At 42.8% G+C, this 25,902-nt stretch overlaps 1 protein-coding gene across 2 annotated transcripts in view; it reads left to right on the top strand.

The window, feature by feature from the left end:
* Positions 1 to 10,548: 10,548 nt before the first annotated feature.
* The window catches only part of ifih1 (interferon induced with helicase C domain 1), a 133,183-nt gene continuing 117,829 nt past the window's right edge, over positions 10,549 to 25,902 (top strand). Inside the window, exon 1 of one of the 2 annotated variants that reach the window (XM_048534940.2) lies at positions 10,549 to 11,302. In XM_048534940.2, coding sequence (XP_048390897.1) covers positions 10,841 to 11,302 — 462 coding nt within the window. In that variant the 5' untranslated portion in view covers positions 10,549 to 10,840. The remainder of the gene's footprint in view (positions 11,303 to 25,902) is intronic. The other variant, XM_048534939.2, reaches the window with a different exon arrangement.

Raw genomic sequence — 25,902 nt, 5'->3', positions numbered from 1 at the left:
GCATGATTGTGACCTGAACACTGAAGGGTGTAGGGACGACAGGAAACTGGGAAATGGTGGCAGAGTGGGTCTGTTGGTTAACGGTGACAGAGATGGGTGACCTGAATTCAGGAGAGCAGAATGTGGAAACAGTTTGTGGAGAGATGAGAAATGAAAGAGGCACAAAGTCACTGGTGGGAGTCTTGTACAGGCCCCTTAACAGTAACCAGATGATAAAGTAGAGCTAAATGGGCAAAAGCTTGACAGAAAGACTGGCTATAATTATAGGACATGTTAAATTACATATAGAATAGAAAGATCAGACGTCCAATACGAACCTAAATGACGAGTTCATAGAATGTTTTCTGGGTAGCTGCTTAGAGCAGCATTTTTCTATTATTCACTCATGGGACAAGGGCATCGCTGGCTGCTCAGCATTTATTGCCCGTCACTAGTTGCTCTCGAGGAGCTGGTGGGTAGCTGCCTTCTTGAACCGCTGCAAAGTGACCCACAATGGCAATGCAGAGGCAATTCTAGGATTTTGATCCAGCAGCAGTGAAGGAATAATGATATTTTTCCAAGACAAGATGCTGTGTAGCTTGGAGGGGATATTGCAGGTGGTGGTGTTTCCCATACAGTTGCCGTCCTTATCGTTCTGGACATAACTGGTTGTGGGCTTAGAAGGTGCTGTCCAAGGATCTTTGGTGAATTTCTATAGTGCATCTTGTAAATAACATACACTGCTGCTACTGAATGTCAGTGAATGTACTGAGCAGATGTTTGCGGTTGTGGTGCCAATCAATCAGGATGGTGTCAAGCTTCTCGAGTGTTATTGGAACTACATTCATTCAGACAAATGGGAAGTATTCCATCACACTCCTGACTTATGTCTTGTGGGTGGTCAACAGGCTTTGGGGATTCTGGAGGTGTGTTACTTGTGGCAGCATTCCTAGACTCTGACCTGCTGTTGTAGCCATTGTATTTATATGGCAAGTACAGTTGAGTTTCAATGTTGATAGCAAGGGATTTAATGATGGTATTACCATTGAATGTCAGGTGGTGATTGTTAGAATGTTTCTTATTGGAGATTGTCATTGACTGGCATTTGTGTAACATGGATGTTGCTCGCCACTTGTCACTCTGAACCTGGCTGTAGTCTAGATCATGCGCATTTGAACATGGGGTCCTCCAGCATCTGAGAAGTCACAAATTGTGTTGAACATTGTGCAATCATTGGCGAACATCCCAATTTCTGACATTATGATTGAGAGAAAGTCGTCGATGAAGTAGCTGAAGATGGTTGGACTTAGGAATCTTCTTGGAGGAATATCTGCAGAAATGTCCTGGACCTCAAACAATCACAAATTTCTTTCTACATGCCAAGTATGACTTCAAACAGAAGAGACCATGCTCTTATTCACATTGTTTCCAGCTTAGCTAGGGCTGTTTGAAACCACACTTGATCGAGTGCAGCCTTAAAGTCAAGGTTTGACACTGTCACCGCACCTCTAGAATTCAGCTCTTTTGTCCATATTTGAACCAGAGGTATAAAGGGCGGCATGATGGCTCAGTGGTTAGCATTGCTGCCTCACAGTGCCATGGACCTAGGTTTGATTCTAACCTCAGGAGACCATCTATGTGGAACCTGCATATCCTCCCCATGCCTGCGTGGGTTTTCTCCAGGCGCTGTGATTTCTACCCACAGTCCAAAGACATGCAAGTTAGGTGGATTAGCTTTGCTAAATTGCCCGAAGTGTCCAGGTGTAAATCAGGTGCATTAGCCATGGGAAATGCAGGGTTACAGGAATAGGGTAGAGGTATTGGGCTGGGTGGGATGCTCCTTGGAGGATCAGTATGGACTTGTTGGGCCAAATGATCTGTTCCACAATATAGGAATTCATAACCCAAACTGGGTGTCACTGAGGAGGTGCTATTCGATAGCACTATTGATGATACCTTCCATCACAGGATCAAAAGTAGGCTGATCAGAATGCAAATTAGCTAGGTTGGACTTGTCCTCTTTTATTGTGTTACAGGGCACACCTGGGCAATTATTTTCACATTGTTGGGTAAATGCTGGCAGTGTAGCACGTGCTGGAGTCAGCTATAGTGCAGGCTATATGAGAGTTTGTATGGTGCACTCTGGCCCACTCATGGTTTTGAAAACCTGAATCAGATCTCTTCTCATCCTTCTTCTCTTTGAGAGAATCTAGAACTATTGGCCACTGTTTAAAAGCAAGGAGACACCCTTCTGAAACAGAGATGAGGTACTGTTTTCCTTACAGAAAGTTGTGGGTTTTTAGAACTCTCTTTCTGAAAGCAAGGAAATGGAATGAAAGGATTAGCATGGGTAGATTGGAATGCCAATTTGACAGTGCAATCGGATCAACCTTATTTGAAGGTGTTGCAGGCTCAAGGGCTGGAGAGGCCTAGTCCTGCTTCTTGTTCTTATGAACTAGAAAAAAAGACTGAAAGTGCAAGTTTTAAGTGGGATATATATGTTTGAGGTATCGTAAAAGTCAGTTCCACTTTGCTTCTGAATTTTACTTAGTAGATGAATAGTCTTGTACAAGTCTAGCTGAGTACATCTTCCGTTTTCAGAAAGACTACAACGTAAAGAAATTCCTACTTATATTTGACTTTCACCACAATTGATTTCTTAGACCAGGCTACCCTTTCGCAGCTAAAGGGCATTTTGAGATTATTGACCACTCACCCAAGAGGCATCAGAATAATTTAGTTTTACTGTTCCTTATTGTAAAATTCAACTCAACAGAGATAAGCAACATGACCAACTTTGGGAATCTGGATTGAAATTCAGTAGCTAAAGGAATTTACCAGGACCAGTATCTAACCACATGCCTTTTTTGCAAAGAATATTAGATAGATAAAATATTATTTGTTAATACTGCCCACAAAATAACTTATATATTTTCAGCTTGGTGTATTCCTGTGAGGTCAGTGAATTTTGCATCAAAAAAGGCGGTAAACTGTTTGATTGGTAGCCCAACTAATTAATCTGTATACTGAATTCTCCACACCATATGATACACAACCCCTTGTGTGGTCCCTTTTTTAAATTATTTGGATGTCTAAGTGGGTGATCTCTAATAGATCTTCCTGATGCCTTACACCAATTTTTGTCAGTGAAAATTTGGATTTATCAAACAAGAATGTTATTTTATGAAATGATGTTTGGTATCCAATGTAGCTACTGTTTGTTGAAAGTGCTCATTTATTCCTCGGTTACTTCGTGTATCATCATATCTTCCACAGAAATTAGATTTACTGGTTAATAAATCTCCACAGTTGACTTCCCACTTTTGTGAACAAGGAATTGTAACACATTAGAAGCTGTAAGAGAAAAAAAACAGAAATTGCTGGAAAATCTCAGCAGGTTTGGCAGCATCTGAGGAGAGATGCCAGAGTGAACATTTTGGGTTCAGTGCCCCTTCTTCAGAATTGATGGTAAATAGGAAAACCTGCAAGGGATCAAACCTTGATCATCAGGGGTATGAAATAAGGGAAAGGTTGACAGGTCTAATTAACTCCATCAAATACACAATCAGAATTCAGGGGATTACAGAAAATTAGCATTGGATTTGTTGCATAAAGGAAGATTATTCTGTCAAATACGTCTATGCCAGCAATATTTAAAATCATTTTTTGTGGGATGTGGGTGTCACTGGCCAGCCAGCATCTATGCCGGTCCCTAGTTGCCCTTGAAAAAGTGGTGGTGAGCTGCCTTCTTGAACACCTGCTGTGGGTTGATCCACAATGCCATTAGGGAGAGAATTACAGGATTTGGACCCAGTGACAGTAAAGGAATGGTGATATATTTCCAAGTCAGGATGGTGAATGGCTTGGAGGGGAACTTGAAGGTGGTGGCGTTCCCATACATGTGCAGCTCATGTCCTTCTATATGGAAACAGTCGTGTATTTGGAAGGTGCTGTCTAAGGATCTTTGGTGAATTTCTGCAGTGCGTCTTGTAGATAGTACACACTGCTGCAACTGAACATTGGTGATGGAGGGAGCGGATGCTTATGATTGCAGTGCCAATCAAGTGGGCTGCTTTGTCCTAGATGATCTCAAGCTTCTTGTGTGTTGTTGGGGCTGCACTCATCAGGCAAGTAGGGAGTATTCCATCACACTCCTGACTTGTGCCTTGTAGATGGTGGACAGACTTTGAGAAATCAGGAGGTAAATTTCTTGTTGCAGTATTCCTAGGCTCTGACCTGCTTTTGTAGCCACTGCATTTATGATGTGAGTCCAGCTGAGCTTCTGATCAATGATAACTTGGAGGATGTTGATAGTGGGGGATTCAGTGATGGTAACACCATTGAATGTCAAAGGACAGTGGTCAGATTTTATCTTATTGCTGATGGTCATAGCCTGACATTTGTGTGGTGCAAATGTTACTTGCCATTTGTCAGCCCAAGCCTGGATATCGTCCAGATCTTGTTGTATTTGGACACAGACTGCTTCAGTATCTGAGGAGTTGCAAACGGTGCTGAACATTGTGCAATGATCAGTGAACATCCCCAGTTCTGACCTTATGATGGAGGGAAGGTCATTCATGAAACACTGAAGATGGTTGGGTCTCGGATACTACCCTGAGGAACTCCCATAGTGATATCCTGGAGCTGAGATGACTGACTTCTAAAACCACGACCATCTTCCAATGTGCCAGGTATGACTAACCATTGGAGAGTTTGCCCCGATACCCATTGATTCCAGTTTTACTAGGCCTCCTTATGCCACACTTGGTCAAATGTAGCCTTGATATCAAGGGCTTTCACTCTAAACTCACCTCTGGAATTCAGCTCTTTTGTCCATGTTTGAACCAAGTCTGTAATGAGGTCAAGAGTTGAGTAGCCCTGGTGGGACCCAAACTGAATGTCATCGAGCAAGTTATTGCTGGGCAGGTGCTGCTTGATAGCACTGTTCATGTCACCTCCCATCACTTTACTCATGTCAACAGTAGACGGATGGAGCAGAAGTTGGCCGGGTTAGCTTTGCCCTAATTTTATGTACAGGACATACTTGGACAATTTTCCACATTGTTGGGATGATGCTAATGTTGTACTTGTACTGAACATTTGGTGAGGGAGGCTGAGAGTTCTAGAGTGCAAGTCTTCAGTACTTTTGCCGGAATGTTGACAGAGGCTGTAGCCTCCATCCTTTTTTTGATATCACATGGAATGCATTGAATTGGCTGAAGACTGTTATCTGTAATGCCGGGGGCCACTGGAGGAGGCAGAGATGGATCATCCACTTGGCACTTCTGGCTACAGATTGCTGCAAAATCTTCAGCCTTATCTTTTGCACTGATGTGCTGGGCTCTTCCATCATTGAGGATGAGGAAATTTGTGGAGCCTCCTCCTCCAGTGAATAGTTTAATTGTCCACCATCATTAACAGTTGGATGTGACAGGACTGCTAGCTTAGATCTGATCCACTGGTGTGGGATCAGTCTATCACTTGCTACTTATGCAGCTTGGCACACAAGGAGCCCTTTTTGGGGACTTCACCAGGATAACATCTCATTTTCATGTATGCCTGGTGCTGCTCTGGCATGTCCTTCTGCACTCTCCATTGAACCAGAGTTAACTCCCTGCTTGATGGTAATGGTTGAGTGGGGGATATGCTGGGCTATGAGGTTACAGATTGTGCTGGAGTACATTCTGCTGCTGTTGATGGCCCACAGCGCCTCATGGATGCCTAGTCTTAAGTTGCTGGATCTGTTCAAAGTTTGCCCATTTAGTACGGTGATAGTGCCACACAACATGATGGGGGTTACTTTCAATGTGAAGGCGAGGCTTCATCTCCATAAGGACTGTGTGGTGGTTGTTCTAACCAATACTGTCATGGAAAGATACATTTGTCGGTAGTAGGTTGGTAAGGATGAGGCCAAGCATGCTTTTGCCCTCTTGTTGGCTCCCTCACCACCCAGTCTGGCAGCTATGTCCTTTAGGACCCAACCAACTTGATCAGTAGTGCCACTGCCAAGCCTCGCTTGGTGTAGGATATTGCAATCCCCTAACCAGAGTACATGTGGTGCCCTTGCCATCCTCAGTGCTTTCTGTAAGTGTTGTTTAACATGGAGGTGTCCTGATTCATCAGCTGAGGGAGGACGGTATGTGTTAATCAGCAGGAGGTTTCTTTACCTATGTTTAAACTGAAGCTATGAGACTTCATTGGGTCCAGAGTCACTGCTGAGGACTCCCAGAGCAACACCTTCCTGACTGTATACCATTGTGCTGCCCCCTCTGCTGGGTATATCTTGCCAGTGGGACAGGACATATCCAGGGATGGTGATAGTGGTGTCTTGCACATTGTTTGTAAGGTATGATTCTGTGAGTATGTCAGACTGTTGCTTAACTAGTCTGTGAGACTGTTCTCCCAACTTTGGCCCCAGATGTTAGCAAGGAGGACTTTGCAGGGTCAATGGAGCTGTTTCTGGTTTGTCTTTTACGGTGCCTAGGTCAATGGCAGCTGATCCATCCAGTTTCATTTCTTTGAGATTTTGCAGCAATTGGTACCACTGAATATCTTGCTAGGTCATTTCAGAGGGCGATTAAAAGCCAACCACATTGCTGTTGGTCTGGAATCCCATGTCGGCCAGGCCAGGAGAGGATGGCAGATTTCTTTCCCTGAAGGGGTCATTAGTAAACCAGATGTTTTTTTCTGACAATCAACAATGATTTCACGGTCATCAGTAGATTCTTAGTTCCACTATCTGCAGTGGCAGGATTTGAACCTGGGTTCGCAGAACATTACATGGGTCTCTCGATTAATAGTCTAGAGATAATAGCCACAGGCCATCACCATTTCTGTTACATGTGGTAACACCACACATGAGCCATATGAATATAAAAATAATAAGAATTTTATTTTATTTTATTTACTATTATTGTCTCATGTACCAAGACGGAGTGAAAAGTTTTGCATGCTATCCAGGCATATCATACCTTACATAATTACAAATAGGGTAACAGACCAGAATCCTGGATAAAGCGTTGCAGCTACAGTCATAGTCATAGAGTAATATAGCATGGAAACAGGCCCTTTGGCCCAAACTGTTCCATGCTGACCGTGGTGCCCACTCACCTAGCTCCAATTGCCTGCATTTGATCCATATCCCTCTAAACCCTTCCCATCCATGTATCAATGCAAATATTTTTAAAATGTTGCTAATTACCTGCCTCAACCACTTTCGCTGGCAGGCCACTCCACATACACACTTCTCTCTGCGGGAAGAAGTTGTTCCTCAGATTCTTCTTAAATCTTTCCCCTCTCACCTTAAACCCCTGCCCTGTAGTTTTCAATTCCCCATCCCTGGAAAAAAGACTATACGTATTCATCCTGTGCCCCTCATGTGTTTATACATCTCAATAAAGTCACTTCTCATTCTCCTACCTTCCAAGGAATAAAGTCCTCGCCAAGCCAAACTCTCTCTATAACTCAGGCCTACCAGTCCTGGCAACTTCCCCATAAATCTTCTTTGCACATTTTTCAGTTTAGTGTGTCTTTCCTATCACAGGGTGACTAAAACTGTACACAATACCCCAAGTGCAGCCTTACCAATGACTTATACAAGTGTAACATAACTCCCCAACTCCTATAGTCAATGCCTTGACTGCTGAAGGCCAACATGTTAAATATCTTTTTCACCACCTTGTCCACCTGTGACACCGCTTTCAAAGAACTATGTTGTGTACTCCTGGGTTCTCTGTTCCACAACACTCCTCAGGACCTTACTATTTACAGTATAATTACTGTATTATACCTTGATTTGACTTTCCAAAATGCAACACCTCACACTTATCTGCATTGAATTGCATTTGCCAATCCTCAGCTCACTTCCCCATCTGATAAAGAACTCTCTGTAATTTTTGATAACTTTCGTCACTCTCAATGCTATCTCCTAATCTTTGTATCATCTACAAACTTACCAATCATGCCTTGTGCATTCACAACCAGATCATTTATGTAAATAACAAATAACAAAGGTCCTAGCACCAACCGCTGTGACACTCCACTAGTCACAAGCCTCCAGTCCAAGAAAAACCATTCAATCATCACCTACTGCTCCCCACCATCAAGTCAATTTTGAATCCAATTTGCTACTTCTCCCTGGATCCCATGCGACCTAATCTTCATGACTAGATTGCTATGTGGGACCTTGTCAAAGGCCTCACTAAAGTCCTTATCAACAACATCGACTGCCCTACCCTCATTATTCCTCTTGGTTACCTCTTTGAAAAACTTTAAAAGATTTGTTAGACATGACTTCCAGCATGCAATTCCATGCTGACTATCCCTAATCAGCTCTTGACTATCCAAATGTTGGTTGTTCCTGACCCCCAGTATCCTTTCCAATAGCTTACCTACCAGTGATGTCAGGGTCATTGGCCTGTAGTTCCCTGGCTTTTCTTGCTACCTTTCTTAAATAATGGAACGACATTAGCCACCCTCCAGTTTCCTGGAACTTCACCAGTGGTTGAAGGTGAAGCAAAAATCTCTGAAAGGACCTCTGCAATTTCTTCCCTAGCTGCCCACAATGTCCAAGGATGGACTTGATCAGGTGCAGAGAAAGACCAACTCTCGTACATGGGAGATCCATTAAAAAGTTTCAATAACAGCAGGGAAGAAGCTGTTCTTGAGTCTGCTGGCACGTGTTTTTAAACTTTTGCATCTTCTGACTGATGGAAGAAGGTGGACGAGAGTATGACTGATGTAGGAGGGGTCCTTGACAATTTGGCTGCTTTCCCAAGGCAGTGGGCTGTATAGACAGAGTCAATAGAAGGGAGGCTAGGATAACAAGGTGTAGAGCTGGATGAACACAACAGGCAAAGCAGCATCAGAGGAGCAGCAGAGCTGACATTTCGGGCCTAGACCCTTCTTCAGGCTGGTTTGTGTGATGGACTGGGCTGTGTTCACAACTCTCTGTGAGTTCTTGCAGTCTTGGGCAAAGCAATTGCCATACCAATCTGTGATGCAACTGGATAGGATGCTTTCTATGATGCATCTATAAAGGTTGCAAAGAGTCATCATGGACATGGCAAATTTCATTAGCCTTCTGAGGAAGTAGATGTGTTGATGCACTTTCTTGACTGTGGATGGATCAGGGCAGATTTTTGGTGACATTTACTCCCAGGAACTTGATGTCACTCATCTCCACCTCAGCACCATTCATACAGACAGGGACATGTCCTCCACTCAGCTTCTGGAGGTTGATGACCAGTTCCTTCATCTTGTTGATATTGAGGGATAGATTATTGTCACTAAGCTCTCTATCTCTTTCCTGTACTCAGTTTTGTTGTTGTTTAAGATCTGACATTGGCAGATGTGCAGGTGAACCGCTCCCACGATGAGGCATTCCATTCCCGCACATCACAGATGTCCAAGTTCTTCAAGGACCTCAACTTTCCCCCCACAGTGGTCAAGAACGCCCTTGACCGTGTCTCCCGTATTTCCCGCAACACATCCCTCACACCCCGCCGCCGCCAAAACCGCCCAAAGAGGAGCCCCCTCGTTCTCACACACCACCCTACCAACCTCCAGATACAACGCATCATCCTCCAACACTTTCACCATCTACAATCCGACCCCACCACCCAAGACATTTTTCCATCCCCACCCTTGTCTGCTTTCCGGAGAGACCACTCTCTCCGTGACTCCCTTGTTCGCTCCACACTGCCCTCCAACCCCACCACACCCGGCACCTTCCCCTGCAACCGCAGGAAGTGCTACACTTGCCCCCACACATCCTCCCTCACCCCTATCCCAGGCCCCAAGATGACTTTCCATATTAAGCAGAGGTTCACCTGCACATCTGCCAATGTGGTATACTGCATCCATTGTACCCGGTGCGGCTTCCTCTACATTGGGGAAACCAAGCGGAGGCTTGGGGACCACTTTGCAGAACACCTCACCTCGGTTCGCAATAAACAACTGCACCTCCCAGTCGCGAACCATTTCAACTCCCCCTCTCATTCTTTAGATGACATGTCTATCATGGGCTTCCTGCAGTGTCACAATGATGCCGCCCGGAGGTTGCAGGAACAGCAATTCATATTCCGCTTGGGAACCCTGCAGCCATATGGTATCAATGTGGACTTCACCAGCTTCAAAATCTCCCCTTCCCCCACCGCATCCCAAAACCAGTCCAGTTTGTCCCCTCCCCCCACTGCACCACACAACCAGCCCAGCTCATCCTCTCCCCCCACTGCATCCCAAAACCAGCCCAGCCTGTCTCTGCCTCCCTAACTTGTTCTTCCTGTCACCCATCTGTTCCTCCCACCCCAAGCCACACCTCCATCTCCTACCTACTAACCCCATCCCACCTCCTTGACCTGTCTGTCTTCCTTGGACTGACCTATCCCCTCCCTGCCTCCCCACCTATACTCTCCTCTCCACCTATCTTCTTTTCTCCATCTTCTGTCCGCCTCCCCCTCTGTCCCTATTTATTCCAGAACCCTCACCCCATTCCCCCTCTCTGATGAAGGGTCTAGGCCCGAAACGTCAGCTTTTGTGCTCCTGAGATGCTGCTTGGCCTGCTGTGTTCATCCAGCTTCACACTTTATTATCTTGTAAAAGGGAATCTGATCGTTTGGTTTTTTTTGATCTGGTAAACAGAAATCGAGACTTTGCTAAACTCTTTACTTGGCTTTCCACTGTACATTGCTAAGTGTATATTTTCTTCCATATACTGCGGCTGGAAGTCCCCTTTTCTCATGTCAGCTGGGTTTCACTGCGTGACTTTGTAGAATCGAAACCGAAACCGATCGCCTTAAAACAGAGGGAAGAGAGCAGAGAGTGTTCATTGTTGCTTTCCGCTGTTGCAGAGCTGTTCACCATGAGCACCACCGGTTGTGAGCAGGAGCGAGAGCAGCAGCGCCTGTTACTGATCGACTGTTTCCGCAGCCGCTTGGTCGCGATCATTCAAGTGGACCCTGTGCTGGACTTAATCACGTTCATGCAAGAGGCCGATAAGGAGGAGATCCGGGCCATGAAACTGCAAAAAGGCAACCAGGCTGCTGTCAACCTGCTGCTCACCAAGATCACCAGAAAGCCCCCTGCAGTTGGTTGGTTTGGAGAGTTTGTTACTGCTCTTATGGAAGGGGGGTGTTCTCACGCCGTTGAGTATATCCGTTTCGATGGAGATACCGGTATATCCCCTTCACTGGAAGCTCAAAATGATCTAGAGGTGAAACTCATCGAAGTCTTGTCCCCAACTTTAATCGACAAGCTGAAACCATTTGAGATTTCTGTACACTGTTTTACCAGTGGCATTTTGAGCCAAGATGACGTGGAGAATGTAGGTATTCTTTTTCTTTTAAGAGAATCACTTGCAGAAATGAATTTTCCTTTTTTTCGATATTGAAGCAATGAGTAAAATTAGGCCTCCTCAAAGTAAATCAAGTGATGTCATGGCAGTGCAGTGTTATTGAACTAATGGGTGTTAGTCAAATACAAACGGTAGGTGTGTCCCGTGAGTTTCTTTAATTACTTGACAATGCAGGTCCACTCATTTCTGCGTGTTCCAGATGAGGCAGAAAGATATCAGGCACAATGGTAAAGTTGGAGGTTGACATGGATGTATTAGATAAAAGACATATTGTATAAAGAGAGGAAAACATAAGTAGATTAACAACATGAGCAAAAACCGGTTAGATACAATTTGCTTTAAATAATAATGGTGGTACGTTATGGAAATTAAAACGTTATACCTTGATCCCAATGAAAGCATGCTGAAGGATGTACTGAAAGAAGTTAAATGGCATGTTGATCTTAATTGCAAAGAGGGTGTGTGTACAGGAGCAACTATGTGTTGCTATGACTGTACAGGACCTTGGTGAGACCATGTTGGGAAAGATTATAGATACCCTACAGTGTGGAAACAGGCCCTTTGGCCCAAGTCCACACTGCCCCTTGGGGCTTCCCACCCAGACCCATCCCTTTATAACCCACACACCCCTGAACACTATGGGCAATTTATCATGGCCAATCCACCTGGCCTGCTCATCTTTGGACTGTGGGAGGAAACTGGAGCACCCGGAGGAAACCTACGCAGACATAGGGAGAATGTGCAAAGTCTGCACAGACAGTCGCCTGAGGCTGGAATTGAACCTGGGTCCGTGGTGCTGTGAGGCTGCAGTGCTAACCACTGAGCCACCGTGTTGCCCCCTGAAAATTGTGTGTGGTTTGGGTCTCCTTTCCAAAGAAAAGCTATTCCGATGAAGTGTGGCCGGATTTGAAATGTTCATTCTGCTTTCTCTCCACACATGCTACCAGACCTGCTGAGTTTTGTCAGCAATTCCTGTTAGGAGCAGTGTTAGGTCATTCAGCCCACTGTGTCTGCACCACCATTCCATCATGACTGATATGTTTCTCAACTCCACTCTCCTGCCTTCTCCCCATAACCCTTGATCCCACTACTAACCAAGAATCTATCTATCTCCACCCCCAACCCCAATGGCTGAAAAAATCCCTCCTCGTCTCAGCTCTGTTGGGCCATCTTTTCATTGTGAGGCTTGCTCTTGGATCGTAGCCTCCCTTCTTAATGGAATCATTTTGTCCACGTTTTATCTATCCAGACCACTCAGTATTCTGTAAATTCCAATCAGATACCCCTTTCATCCTTCTAAATTCTACAATCCCAGACTCCTCAATCAATCCTCATATGACAAACTCTTCATCCCTGGGATCATTCTTGCAAACCTTCTCTAGACTCCTTCCAACAGCAGCATATCCTTCCTTAGATACAGGGCCAAAATTGCGCAAGAAATTTCCAAAAGCGATCTGACTAGAGCCTTAAGCATCCTCAACAGTACATTTCTGCTGTCATACTCTAGTCCTCTTGAAATGAAAATTAACATTGCATTTCCCTTCATGACTGCCAAGTGAGCCTGCCTTTGAACCTTAAGAGAATCTTGAATGAGGACTTCCAAGTCCTTTTGCGCTTTAGATTTGCGAGGCCTTTCCCCATTTAGACAATAGTCAATGCTTCGTCTTCCTACCGAAGTGCATAACCTTGCACTAGCCCATTTTGTATTCTATCTGACACTTCTTTGTCCATTGACCTAGCCAATCGAAATCCTTTTGCAGCCTCCGCATTTCCTCAACACTACCTGACCCTCCATCTACCTTTGTGTCAACTGTAAACTTAACAACAATGCCTTCAGTTCCTTCATCCAGAATGTCAAGGTGTATAGTGAATATTTGTGGTCCCAACACTGGCCCCTGCAAACTCTACTAGCCCACCAGCTGTCATCCTGCAAAACATCCCTTTATCCTAATGTTTTACCTTCTGCCAGTTAGATAACCCTCTATCCATGCCTTTACCTTGCCCCAGCACCATAGGCTCTTATCTTGTGTCGCAGTGCACAGGCAGTCCTTTATCTAACTTGCTCATTCCCTCTCAAATAATCCTAACATATTTGTCACACATGATCTCCCCTTCATGAAGTTGTACTGACTCTGCTGTAGTTTACCAAGCATTTCCAAGCGCTCTGCTATTGCCCATAATAATGAATTCTAAAATCTTACCAACGACTTGGGGTCAGGGTAACGGGCCTATAGTTTCCTGTCTTCTACCTCCCTCCCTTCTTAAACAAGGGTATTACATCTGCCATTTTCCAGTCATCGCCACATTCTCCTCAGCTTTCTCCTTCAGAACTCTGGGTGTAGCTGGTCTGATCTTTTAATCTTCACCACATCATATGCTTTTTCCTTTACTTTTATGCCGTTCCAAAATCTCATGTCAGCCATGGTTGTCTTGCCTTCCCATTAGTATGTTTCTTCTTTCTTGGAGTGAAATCTACTGTGCTTCCTAAATTATCCTCAGAAACTCCTGCCATTGCTGCTCTACCATCTTCCTTGCTAGGCTTCACTTCAAATGAACTCCGGCCAGCTCCGCCCTCATGTCTTGGTAACTACCTTTACTCAACTGTAATATCATTATGTCTGATTCCAGCTTCTCCCCCTCAAATGGCAGGGTGAATTCTACCATATAATGGTCACTGCCCCCTCGGGGTTCCTTCACCTTAAACTCCCAATTAAGTTTGCCTCAGCACACAACACCAAATCCAGAATTGCCTGTTCCTTTGTGGACTCAATCACAAGCTGCACCTTTCAATAGCATGCATATCCTTGGATGTTTAGTTTGCAGTCCTGATCCCTTTGCAGCCTTGCCTCTGTAATATCTACTACCTCGTACCTGCCAAGTTCAATCTGTGCTACAAACTCATTTACCTTGTTTTGTATACTGTATGTTTTTAAGTACAACATCCTGAATCCTGCGTTGACTGGCACCTTGTCATAGTTGTCCCCCTACCTACAGTTCCTGATGTTAGGTCCCTGACCTTTTGCATACTGTCTGTTCTTTTACTTGCTTTGGAAACTTCAATAAACTGTGTTTAGCCTTCCTCATCTTTAATTTTTTTCTCTAAGTTTTCATTCAGCTAAAACCACAAGACACTCCCATTATTTACTTCGAATCCCTATCCGCATCCCTAGTTAAATGTTTCACCATAACTCTGGTTACTGCATGATTCAGAATGAGATAGATTTCTAGGCACTAAATGCATCAAAGGCTATGGGAGAGAATGGGTGTATACTGTTCAAGTAGAGAATTGGCCATGATCAGATTGACTGACAGAGCTGGCTTGAAGGGCTGAATGGACTACTCTTGCTCCTGTTTTCTAGTTTCTTTGTGAATGAGCGGAAAAGTTAGATGTTGATATGTTTAATTTCACTTGAGAAATAACTAAAGCCATTAATAAAAGGCAATAAGATTTTGAGATTATCAATAAGGAGCAAAGGAAATAAATATTCCAAAAGTTGCAAAGGCATTAGTTAATGGACTGATCAGAGCAGCAATGAATGTTGTAGAAAAAAATCAGTAAAGGCATAGAGTGTGCTGTTTCAATTAGATTGAAATCTGGAGCCATGACACAAACTGGGGTCAGACCAATTTCTATTAGAGCAGAGAAAAGCAAGAGGAGATTTAACAGTCATTTTGAAAAAGCAATTGGAAAAAGCAGTTTCCTGTGGGTGGATCGATAGTGAATTGGGGTAATCAACTCGGAATTGTCAACTGAAAGAACGGGAAAATAGATTTAGAGCAAATCATTAAAACAGTCTCTTCCCTTAACATCAGGCTTGCCATTCCCAGGGATCAATTTGGTAAACCTCCATTGTACTCGTTCTGTAGCCAGAACATTCTTCCTCAGATAAGGAGACTAAAACTCCACACAATACCAAACAAGGCCCTGTACAATTGCAGCAAGACATCCCTGCTCCTGTATTCAAAACATCTCACTATGAAGGCCAACATCCCCTTTGCCTTCTTCACCATGTGCTGTACCTGCGTGCTTACTATCAGCAACTGATGTACAAGGGCACCTAGATCTCTTTACACATCCCCCTTTCCCAATCTATCAGCATTCACATCATGATTTGACTGCCTGTTTTTACAACCAAAGTGGATAACCTCACTTCTATCCATATTGTACTGCATCTGCTCTTTATTTGCCCATTTACTGAATTTGCCAAGTCACACTGAATCATCTCTGCATCCTCCTCACAACTCACCATCCCACCCAGCTTTGTGTCTTCTTCAAACTTGGAGATTTGACATGTAGTTTCCTCATCTAAATCAGTATTATATATTGTGAATAGCTGGGGTCCAAGCACTGATTCCTGTGGTCCCATGAGTCAGTGCGTGCCACACGGGAAAAATACCCATTAATTCTTACTCTTTGTTTACTGTCTGCCAACCAGGTCTCAGTCCATGGCAGTAGGCAAACATACAATCCCATGAGCTTTAATTTTGCATACTAATCTCGAATGTACTACCCGATATGATTTAGCTAATTACATCCTTACTGAAGTCAGCAATAAATGCAGCTGTTTTCTTATTTGCTTCAATAGTTTCCTCTTGAACACTTTTTCTCATATTACTACTCCAGTTTGTGGGTTTACATACAACTCCTTTATCATTTTCTGCATCTTAGTGTTTCTAAACTTAATCCATTAAAGATTCTATTTTACCAGAGCTAATATCTTCTTCACAATTGCATTAATTTCCATCTTAATCAGCAGTGCTACCCACTTGCATTTCTATTTTGTCTGTGTTTTCCAAAACTGAATATTCAGTTCCTATTCCTGGTCACTCTGCAGCCACATTTCTGTAATCCCCACTCTCTCATACCTGTAAGATCTATTTGCATGACTAATTCATCCACAAGGCCTTAAGGCTTGTATTTTTAGCATCCTTAGTACCATTTACTGTGGCTCCTGCTCTCCTTTCTTATATCACATTTGTCTTTTGCTTTAGTCCATATTTCTGTATTATCCATCTCCCAGTAAAGATTTCCATCCCTCTGCCGATTCACTTTAAACCTTCCCCACCTACACACTTAAAGACATCCCTGGGGCAATCAGTTCTGGTCCAGCCCAGTTGCAACCCATCCAGCCTGGACTGGTTCCATCTCCTGAACCAGTGCCAATACAATATAGATGAATGAGTAGTGACTCATTGGGACTTAGAGGATTCTAGAGGGGTCCTGATGAAGGGTGTAAACCCGAAACTTCAACTTTCCTGCTCCTCTGATAATACCTAACCTGCTGTGTTCCTCCAGCTGCACACTGTATTGACCATGATTCTGAAGGGACTTGACAGGGTAAGTGCTGACAGGATGTTTCCCTTCATGGGAAAGTCCAGGACCAGATGGCATATTCTCAGAATTTAAGGCTGAGATGAGGAAGAATTTCTTCTATCAGAGGGTTATGAGTCTTTGAAACACCCTGTCAAAGAGCACTGTTGGGGCAGAGACCTTGTAGTTACTTAAGGCTGAGAGTGAAATAGACTCTTGATCGGTTGGAGAATTAAGGGTTATGCGGTAGGAAAGTGGACATGACAAGTGTTGGATCAGCCATGATCATATTGAATGGCACAGCAGTATTAAGGGTCGAAACATCCTGTTCCTGTTCCTATTTCTAATCATCTTCTGATATCTTACATTATAAAAGCTATGCAATTATGGATCTTGTTTTCCTAAGACTTACTTTCTGCCTGCTTTTTTAAATATCTTAATGAAATGAGAATCAATGGCTCTGCCAGCACTTTTTGTCCATCTGTAATTGTCCCTGAGACGTTTGTGGTGAACTATTGCAGTACATGTAGTGAAGGCACACTTAGACGTCTAATAGGGAGAGAGCTCCATAGTTTTGACCCAGTGATTGAATGATAATATATTTCCAAGTCAGTGTTGGGTGATGCTTGAAGGGGAACTTGCAGGCTGCAGTGTTCTCATAAATGTGCTACTCTTGCCTTTCTCAGTGATACATGTCACTGGAGTGGAGGTGCTGTTAAGCAGCCTTGATGGTTTGCTGTAGATGATATATTCTACAATGTGCTGCTACTGGAAGGATTGAATCTTTAAGGTGATGAAAGAGGTGCTTCATTGTAGAAGTTATTGAGCCTCTTTAATGTTGGTGGCACAGTCATTTAAGAAAGCAAGAGTATTTTACCGTAGGGTCCAGGATGTCTCAGAGCAGTTGCACCAAATTCTGAAGGGAGAGCATGAGCACCCAAAAGTCATCATACACATTGGTATAGAGGAGATAGGTAGACAAAGAGATGATGTTCTGCAGAGTGATATTAAGAAGTTAGGCAGGAGGTTCAAAAGCAGGACCTCAAGAATAGTAACCTGCATTACTTCTGCTGCGGTGTGCTATTGAGAGTAGAATAGAAGGACAGGGTAGACAATTGATTGGCTGACGAGATGGTGCAGGGGACAGGGGTTCAGATTTTTGGATCATTGAGATCTCTTTTGGGGAGAAGTGAGCTGTACGAGGGGAGTGTGGTTCATTTGAACTGGAGGGGACCAATACCCTGGAAGGGAGATTCACTTGTGCCATTTAAACTTTAAACTGGTGTGAGCAGGGGAGGCAGGTGATCCTAAGCATTAGTGAAAAAAGAGCGAGGTTGAGGATAGTTCAGAAGTTAAAGGGAGAAAGTTAAACAGAAAAAGCAGGCAAGTTCATAGCAGAGAATCTGGTAAAACTAAAGAATTAAACGGCATTAATTTCAATGCAAGAGGCCTGACAGATAAGCCAGTTGAACTCAAGGCATGGATGGAAACATGGGACTGGGATGTCATAGCTATTAGAGAGATGTGGTTGAGTGAGAGATAGGAATAACAACTTAATGTTCCAGTATATAGATGCTTTTGGAAGGATAGAAAGGGAAACAAGAGAGGAGGGGGTAAGGCATTTTTGGTTAGGGAAAACATCAAAAACTCTGGTTGTTTTCTCTGGAGTAGTGGCTGAGAGGAGACTTGATAGAAGCTTATAAATTAATGAGATGCACAGATAGATTTGACGGTCAGAATCTTTTTCACAGGATTGAAATGTTGAAGATGAGAGGGTGAAAATTCAAAGGAGATGTGAGGGGCAAGATTTTTATGCAGAGAGTAGTAGGTGTTTGGAACGCACTGCCAGGAGTAGTGGTGGAGACAGATATGATAATGGCGTTTAAGACACTTTTTGATAATCATGTGAACATGCAGGAAGTGGAGGGATGTAGGCCAAGGGCCGGCAGGAGGGATTAGTTTAATTCGGCATCGTGTTTGGCTGTGCTGCCCATTTCTATGTTCTATGTCTATGTTCCATTGCTCTACTTAGAGTGAATATTTCTGGGGGATTGTCCTGTGAAGCTATATGGGTGTAACTGACAAATGAGAAGAGGACGATCACTTTGATGGGATTGTACTATAGGTCCTCCAGTAGTCAACTGGAAACTGAGGAGTAAATATGAAGGCAGATCTCTGATATCTGTAAGAATAATAGGATTGTAATACTAGGGTATTTTAACTTTTCAAATGTAGATCGGGACAACCATAGTGCTTAAGCCTTGTATAAAAGTTAAAGTCCTAAATTGTAGCAAGGCTCATTTTGATGGTATTAGATGGGAACTTTCAAAAGTTGTTTGGGGTAGGCCGTTTGCAGGCTAGCAAGTGGGAGGCTGTCAGAAGTGAGATAACGAGAGTACAGAGACAGTGCCTTCCTGTTATAGTGAAAGACAAGGCTGGTAAGAGTAGGAAACACTGGATCAGATGAGATATTGAGGCTGTGCACAAGACAAAGAAGGATGCATATGTCAGGTATAAACAGCTGAGATCAAGTGATTCCTTAAGAGGGAAATCAGGAGGGCATAAAGGGGTTTTGGGGTAGCTTTGGTAGATAATGTTAAAGAGTATCCAAAGAGATTCCACAAGTACATAAAGGGCAAAAGAGCAACTACAAAGAGAATAGGGCCCTTAACGATCAACAAGGCCATCTACGTGTAGAACCACAGAAGATGAGCACGATACTACACAAATATTTTGCATCAGTATTTGCTGTGGAGAAAGACATGGAAGTTAGAGAACTTGTAAAAATAAATATTGATGTCTTGAATACAGTCCATATTATAGGAAAGGAGGCGCTGGAGGTCTTAAAACACAGAAATGTAGATAAATCCCTGGGACCTGATCAGCATATTCCAGGACATTGTGGGAAGCTAAGGAAGAAATTACAGGGCTCCTAGCAGAAATATTTGCATCATTGACAGCCACAGGTGAGGTGCTGGAAGCCTGGAGGATGGCTGAGGTTGTGCCTTTATTTAAGAAAGGAGTTAAGGATAAACCAGGGAATTATAGACTGGTTAGTCTGAAGTCAGTGTTGGGTAAGTTGTTGAAAGGAATTCTGAGAGACAGGATTTACATACATTTGGAGAAGAAAGAATTGATTTGGAATAATCAGCATGGCTTTGTGCGTGGGAAAAAGTGTCGCACAAAATTGATTGAGTTTTTTGAGGATGAGACCAAGAAGATAGATGAGGGAAGAGCAGTAGACATTGTCCAAAAGGACTTTTGCAAGGACTTCAACAAGATTCCGCATGGTAGACTGCTTCATAAAGTTAGATCACATGGGATTCAGGGTGAGCTGGCCAAGTTGATACAAAATTGGCTGGACTGAGTCATAGGTTGATGACGGAGGGTTGTTTTTTGGACTAGAAACCTGTGATGTGGTGTTCTGCAGGGAATGATGTTGGGTTCACTGTTGTTGGCCATTTATATAAACAATTTGGGTGAGAATAGGAAGCAGAGTCAATATATTTGTGGATGACACCAAAATTGGTGCTGTAGTATACAGTGATGAAGGTTATCTAAGAGAAAAATGGGATATTGATAAGTTGGGCCAATGGTTGGAGGAGTGGCTGATTGAGTTTAATTTAGAAATGTGCGAGGTATTTGGTAAGACTTAAGACTTATGTCTTATACAGTTAACGGTAGGGCCCTGAGGAGTCTTGTCGAAGAGAGAGACCTAGGGGTTCACGGGCATAGTTCCTTAAAAGTGGCATAACAGGTCGACAGGTTGGTGAAAAAGGCGTTTGGCATTCTTGCCTTCATTGATCAGAGCATTGAGTATAGGAGTTGGGACATCATGTTAGGGCTGTACAAGACATTGGTTAGACAATGCTTGGAGTACTACGTACAGTTCTGATCACCGTGCTATAGAAATGATACTATTAAATTGGAAAGGGTACAGAAAACATTTACAAGGATGTTACCAGGAGTGGAGGGTTTGAGCTAAAAGAAGAGTCTTATTAGTCTGGGACATTCTCCCCAGACTGTAGGAGGTTGAGGGGTGACCTTCTGTAGTTTGTAGAATCATTAGCAGCATAGATAAGGTGAAAAGCAAACGATAGGAAAATTTAAAACTAGAGGGCATAGGTTTAAGGTGAGAGGTGGAAGATTTGAAAGGGACCTGAGGGACAACATTTTCACACAGAGGGTGGTGCATATATAGAATGAGCTTTCAGAAGAAGTGGTAGAGGCAGGTACAATTACACTGTTTAAAAGATATCTGGCAGGTACATGAATAGAAAATGTTTCAAGGGATTTGGGCCAAACACACAAATGGGACGAGTTTAGCTGGGGAAATCTGGTCAGCATGGACGAGTTGGGCCAAAGGGTCTGTTTTCATGTTGAATGACTCTATGACTATGACACTATACTGCAGACTTGTGTCATAGATGGTGGACAGGCTTTGGGAATTCAGGAGGTGAGTTATTCACAGAGTAATTTCCAGCTACTGATGTTCTCCTGTAGCTGAGTATTAGGTGACTGGTGCAGTTAGGTTTAATGCCACTGGCAATCCAGTCGATAGTGGTGGATTCAGCAATGCTACTGTCATTGAACATTAAGAGAAGATGGCTAGATTCGGACTTGTGGAAGATGGTTATTGTGAAGCACTTTTCAAGTGCAGATGTTGCTTACCATTTATCAGCTCAAGTCTTCCATGCTCACTTCTCATTGCACCTGCGAAGATAGTGGTAATATGCATAATAAAAATCAAGAGAACTGCGGATGCTGTAAATCAATATGCATCATTGAAGGCTGCAGTCTATGGCTTTTCAATACATACCAGTAATAATTTTTTAGGAAAAGTTACCAAAGTTTTGACCTAGTGACAGTGAAAGAGCGGTAATAGAGTTCAGTCCAGGATGTTATTGCATGTAGTGGTATGTCCAGCTGCTGTTGGCTATGTTTTTCTAGATGATAGAAGCCAGGAGTTTGGAAGATGCTCTCAGAGATAGCTTTGCAGGGTGCCAGATGGCATCCTATTGTCAGTACACGCTGCTGCTACTGTCGACCACCGGTGGAAGGTGACTGTTTAAGGAGGTGGATAGATGGCCAGTCAAGTAGGCTATTTTGACCTGAATGTATCAAGCTTTTTTGATCCTTGGTGGAGCTGAAACTCATCCAAACAAGTTGTGTACGCTAAGTACTCCATTGCTCTCCTACCTTACGTCTTGCAGATATTGAACAGTTATGGGTGATTAAGAGCTAAATTACTCAATGCAGAATACTAATCCCTGACCAGCTATTGCAGCTGCAGTATATATGTGGCTAGTCCAGTTAATTTTCATGTCAATAGTAATGCTCAAGATGTTGTTGCTGGGGGTTTTTTCTCCGATGATAATTCCATTGAATGTCAAGTTTATATAATTTGATTCTCTTCTTGTTGAGATTGTCAGTGCGTCATATTTATGTGAGATGTATATTACTCATCACTTATTAGCTCAGACCTGAATGTTGTTCTAGGTTTTTCTTCATTTTTTGTGGAATTTTAAATGAAATTGAAGTACTGTGATCATCAGAAAACGTCCCTGGTTCTGACCTTCTGATGGGCGTAGATCATTGTTGAAGCTTTTAGGTTGAGAACGCTGTTCTGCAAAGATCCTGCAGTGATGCCCTGAGGGTGAGATGATTGACTTCCACTTTCCTTTGTGTTCCAGTCAGTGGAGAGTTCACTTAGTTTCCCATCAATTTTAAAATTATTAAAGCTCCTTGATGTGAGCCTTGATTAAATGCTCCCTTGATGTCAAGGACAATCTGTCTCACCTCAGGTATTTTGATGAAATTTAGCTTCTTTACCAATGTTTAAAACAAGACTAAAATGAGATGAGGAACCAAATAGTGCTAGAGATTGCAAACTGAGCATCAGACAACATGTATGCAATGTTATTTGTAACATGCTGGAGTATCTACTGACGAGATTGTGCTGTTTGTGGACAGTATTGTCCAAATCCCATGAAAGAACAAGTTGAATGTAAAGTTTCCATTTTGGTAGAGGAACAGATGTTCATGAATTGTGAGAGATTGGGAAGTGTTACTATCTCAAGGAACTGAGGACTCCCTGAAAGCTAACATCCGTGCGCGACATGCAATTAGGAAGGCACATTTCTTCATGCAATAAGATTTGAGTGCAGTTGCAAAGATGTTTTGCTTCAATTGAATAGAATATTAATTTGACCTCACCAGGATGATTTGTGTGCAGTTTTGATCCGCTTCCCTAAGGAAGGATGTACCTCCTATAAAGAGTATTCAACTGAGGTTCAGCAGACTAATTCCTGAGATTGCAGGAGAGATTCTTGGTTTTGTTGCTCATCCCTAATTGCTAAGAGTCAACCACATCACTGGAGGTTAGGAGTCACATGTAGCCAGGCCAGGTAAAGATGGCAGATTTCCTTCGCTAAAGGACATTACTGAGCTGGAGGGGCTTTTCCTGACAATCAGCAATGGTTCATGGTCATCATTAGACACTTAATTCCAGATTTTTGTTGAATTCAAATTCCATCATTTGCCATTGGAAGGATTTGAACCTTCGTTCCCAGAACCTGGCCTGGTCTCTGGATTAATAGTCCAGTGATAATAACAGGCCATCATGTACCCCTAGAAGGAAGGATGAGATGTCATCTCGATGAAACTTTCAAAATTCTTAAAGGATGAGACAGCGTAACTATTGAACAGATGTATTGTTGTGGCTTCTATGGAAGGGGTCTAAAACCAAAGGATACGGTGTCAGAATGATGGGCAAGATACTTAGGACTGTGATAAGTCAGAACTTCTTTACGTGAAATGTAGTGAAATTTTCAATTCCTTCAAGGGCCATGGAAGCACAGATATTGAGTACATTCAAGATAGAGATAGATTTCTATATAATAATGTCAAGAGACATGGAATTTGGTGCTGGAAAATGGTGTTGAGGTCAATGATCAGCCATGATCTAGTAGAGTGGAGGAGTAGGCTCAGGTATTAAATGACCAACACCTGATCCTATGTTCCTCTTTTCCTGTCAAAGAGAGCACCAAAGCATCTTTAATGCACTCATATGGTGAGAACAAAGTCCACTGTGTTGTCCGAAGGGAGTACTCAAATCTTTAACCAAGGAATTCTTTCCTTGTCTGACAAACAAAAGATAGGCAGCTGACTCAGATATTAATTAAACAAGCCCTTCTTTACTTAACTGTTGAGTTAATATAAAATATCGATTTGTTGCAACGTTTACTTTTTATTTCATCCAATAAATTCAACTTTAACTTATCATTTTACTTCATTTGACCTTACTTTAACTTAATTCACATTTAGCTTTAAATCACTAAGATTGGCTTGAAACAAATGCTACCCTGATTCGAGTAAAGCTCTTTGTGTGGACCAGCTCTTTGTCTTCTCTGACGATGATTTCAGGGCATGTGCTTCTTGAACGTGGGTCACGATGGCTCCTCGTGCAGATCCTTTGTTCTACTAACTTACATCACAAAATGTGCTCAATTCTGGAAATTTCTCTGGCATTCAGCCAGTGAATTGACCAAACCCTGATCACACCATTTGATCCTCGCCAATGCAGTTTACTGGTAAACTCCCATACCAAGCCATAACGAGCTTCATACCATACTCTGTATAAGGTAATATGGTGTCAGTATGTCTAGTAGACAACCATAAAACCTCTTTTATTTGGTCAGCACATGAAACTGCAGGTCAAAGCTTACAAGACAGGTTAATATGTCCTGGCTGCAGTTTTAACTGAGGTCAGAGTTTAAACTAGCTTGACCAAAATTCCCAGCATGTTTGATTGTAGCTATTAACCAGTCTCATAGCTATTTCTGCTGATGGCCTCCTAAACACAGCTGCTTCACAGCTGGTCAGCTATACAGAGAGCCAGGAGGAAAGCGAGAAGTCAATAGTGGTAGGAGATTTGATCATTCGGGGAACCAATTTGTGTTTCTATCACCTCAAACATGAATCCAGGATGGTATGTTGCCTCCCTGGTGCCAGTTTCAAGCATGTTATCAAGTGGCTGGATAACATTGTGAAGGGAGAATGAGAATATCCAGTAGTTGTGATCTAAATGATATTAGTAGGAAGAGGAGTGAGGATCTGCAGGCAGTGTCTGGGGATCTGCACAGCCTCAAAGATAGTAATCTTCCCTGAACTGCCTGTGGAGCAATATGCATGTTGACATTGGATGGAACAGGTGAATGCTTGGATGCAGATTTAGTGCAGGAGGAAGGGCTTTAGTTTTCTGGAAAATTAGGACAGATTCTGGATAATATGAGGGTTGTACAGGTGGGATAGGTTACACCTAAACTTAACCTGGGATCAATAACTTCTCAGGACAATTTAATAGTGCTGTTTGGAGGGTTTTAACTAACTTGGCAGGAGTGCGAAAAATAGGAATTATTAGAAAAGGGCCCAGAAATGGGAGAAACAGATACCACTAGGATAGGAAATAGTAAGGCATTTGGCGGTGTCAGCATGAGAGAAAATAAAATCAAATCTAAATTAGTTTACCCTACATGGATGTGAATTTACAGCTATGGTAAATAATAGGCACAGATTGCCATGTGTAAAATATGAAGCAATATCCAACAAGGGCACGACAGTGTATTCGACATTCCCAGATTCAAGCTCTTCAGGAACGATAGGATTAAAGAAAGGAAGAGAGATAATTATAATCATTCAGGACGACACTACCATACTGGAGACAAGATGTCTTAGAAGGGTCAAGGAGATAATTGAATTGGTTCGAGCTAAGAAACAACAGAGGGAGAGGTTCTTCCTTGGGGGAGCAGAGGTATTGTTTAAATAAGAGGTTTTCCATTTAGGATGAACATGAAGGATTTTCTTTTTCTCTTTAGAGGATAAGGAACCTAAGGAATTCTCATTCTCAGAGATTGCTGGATATAGAGCCACTAAATATCTTTAAGGCAGACCTAGATAAACTTTTGACTAACAAGAGGCTTAAACAGAATCAGCGTAGGCGTGAAGGTAGGGTTGAGGCCGAACTCACAAAAACTATGATCTTATTGAATGGTGCAGTAGCCTCAAGGAACCTAATTATCTACTCTTGCTCTAAATTTGAGTGTACATATATTCATATGCACTGTTGAGTATATTCCATAGGCCTCCAACAAGGAATGACACAGATGGACGAAGTTGCAAGGAAATTATAAAAAAGTGCAAGAACTTCTGTCAGGAAAATTCTCCACACTATGTTTCCATGAATGACATTCGGAGGCCT

This window comes from Stegostoma tigrinum, chromosome 7 (genome assembly GCF_030684315.1).
Source record: "Stegostoma tigrinum isolate sSteTig4 chromosome 7, sSteTig4.hap1, whole genome shotgun sequence".
Classification (NCBI taxonomy): Eukaryota; Metazoa; Chordata; class Chondrichthyes; order Orectolobiformes; family Stegostomatidae; genus Stegostoma; species Stegostoma tigrinum.
Note: the sequence above shows the minus strand (reverse complement) of the source record. Positions and strands in the feature narration are given on the sequence as shown.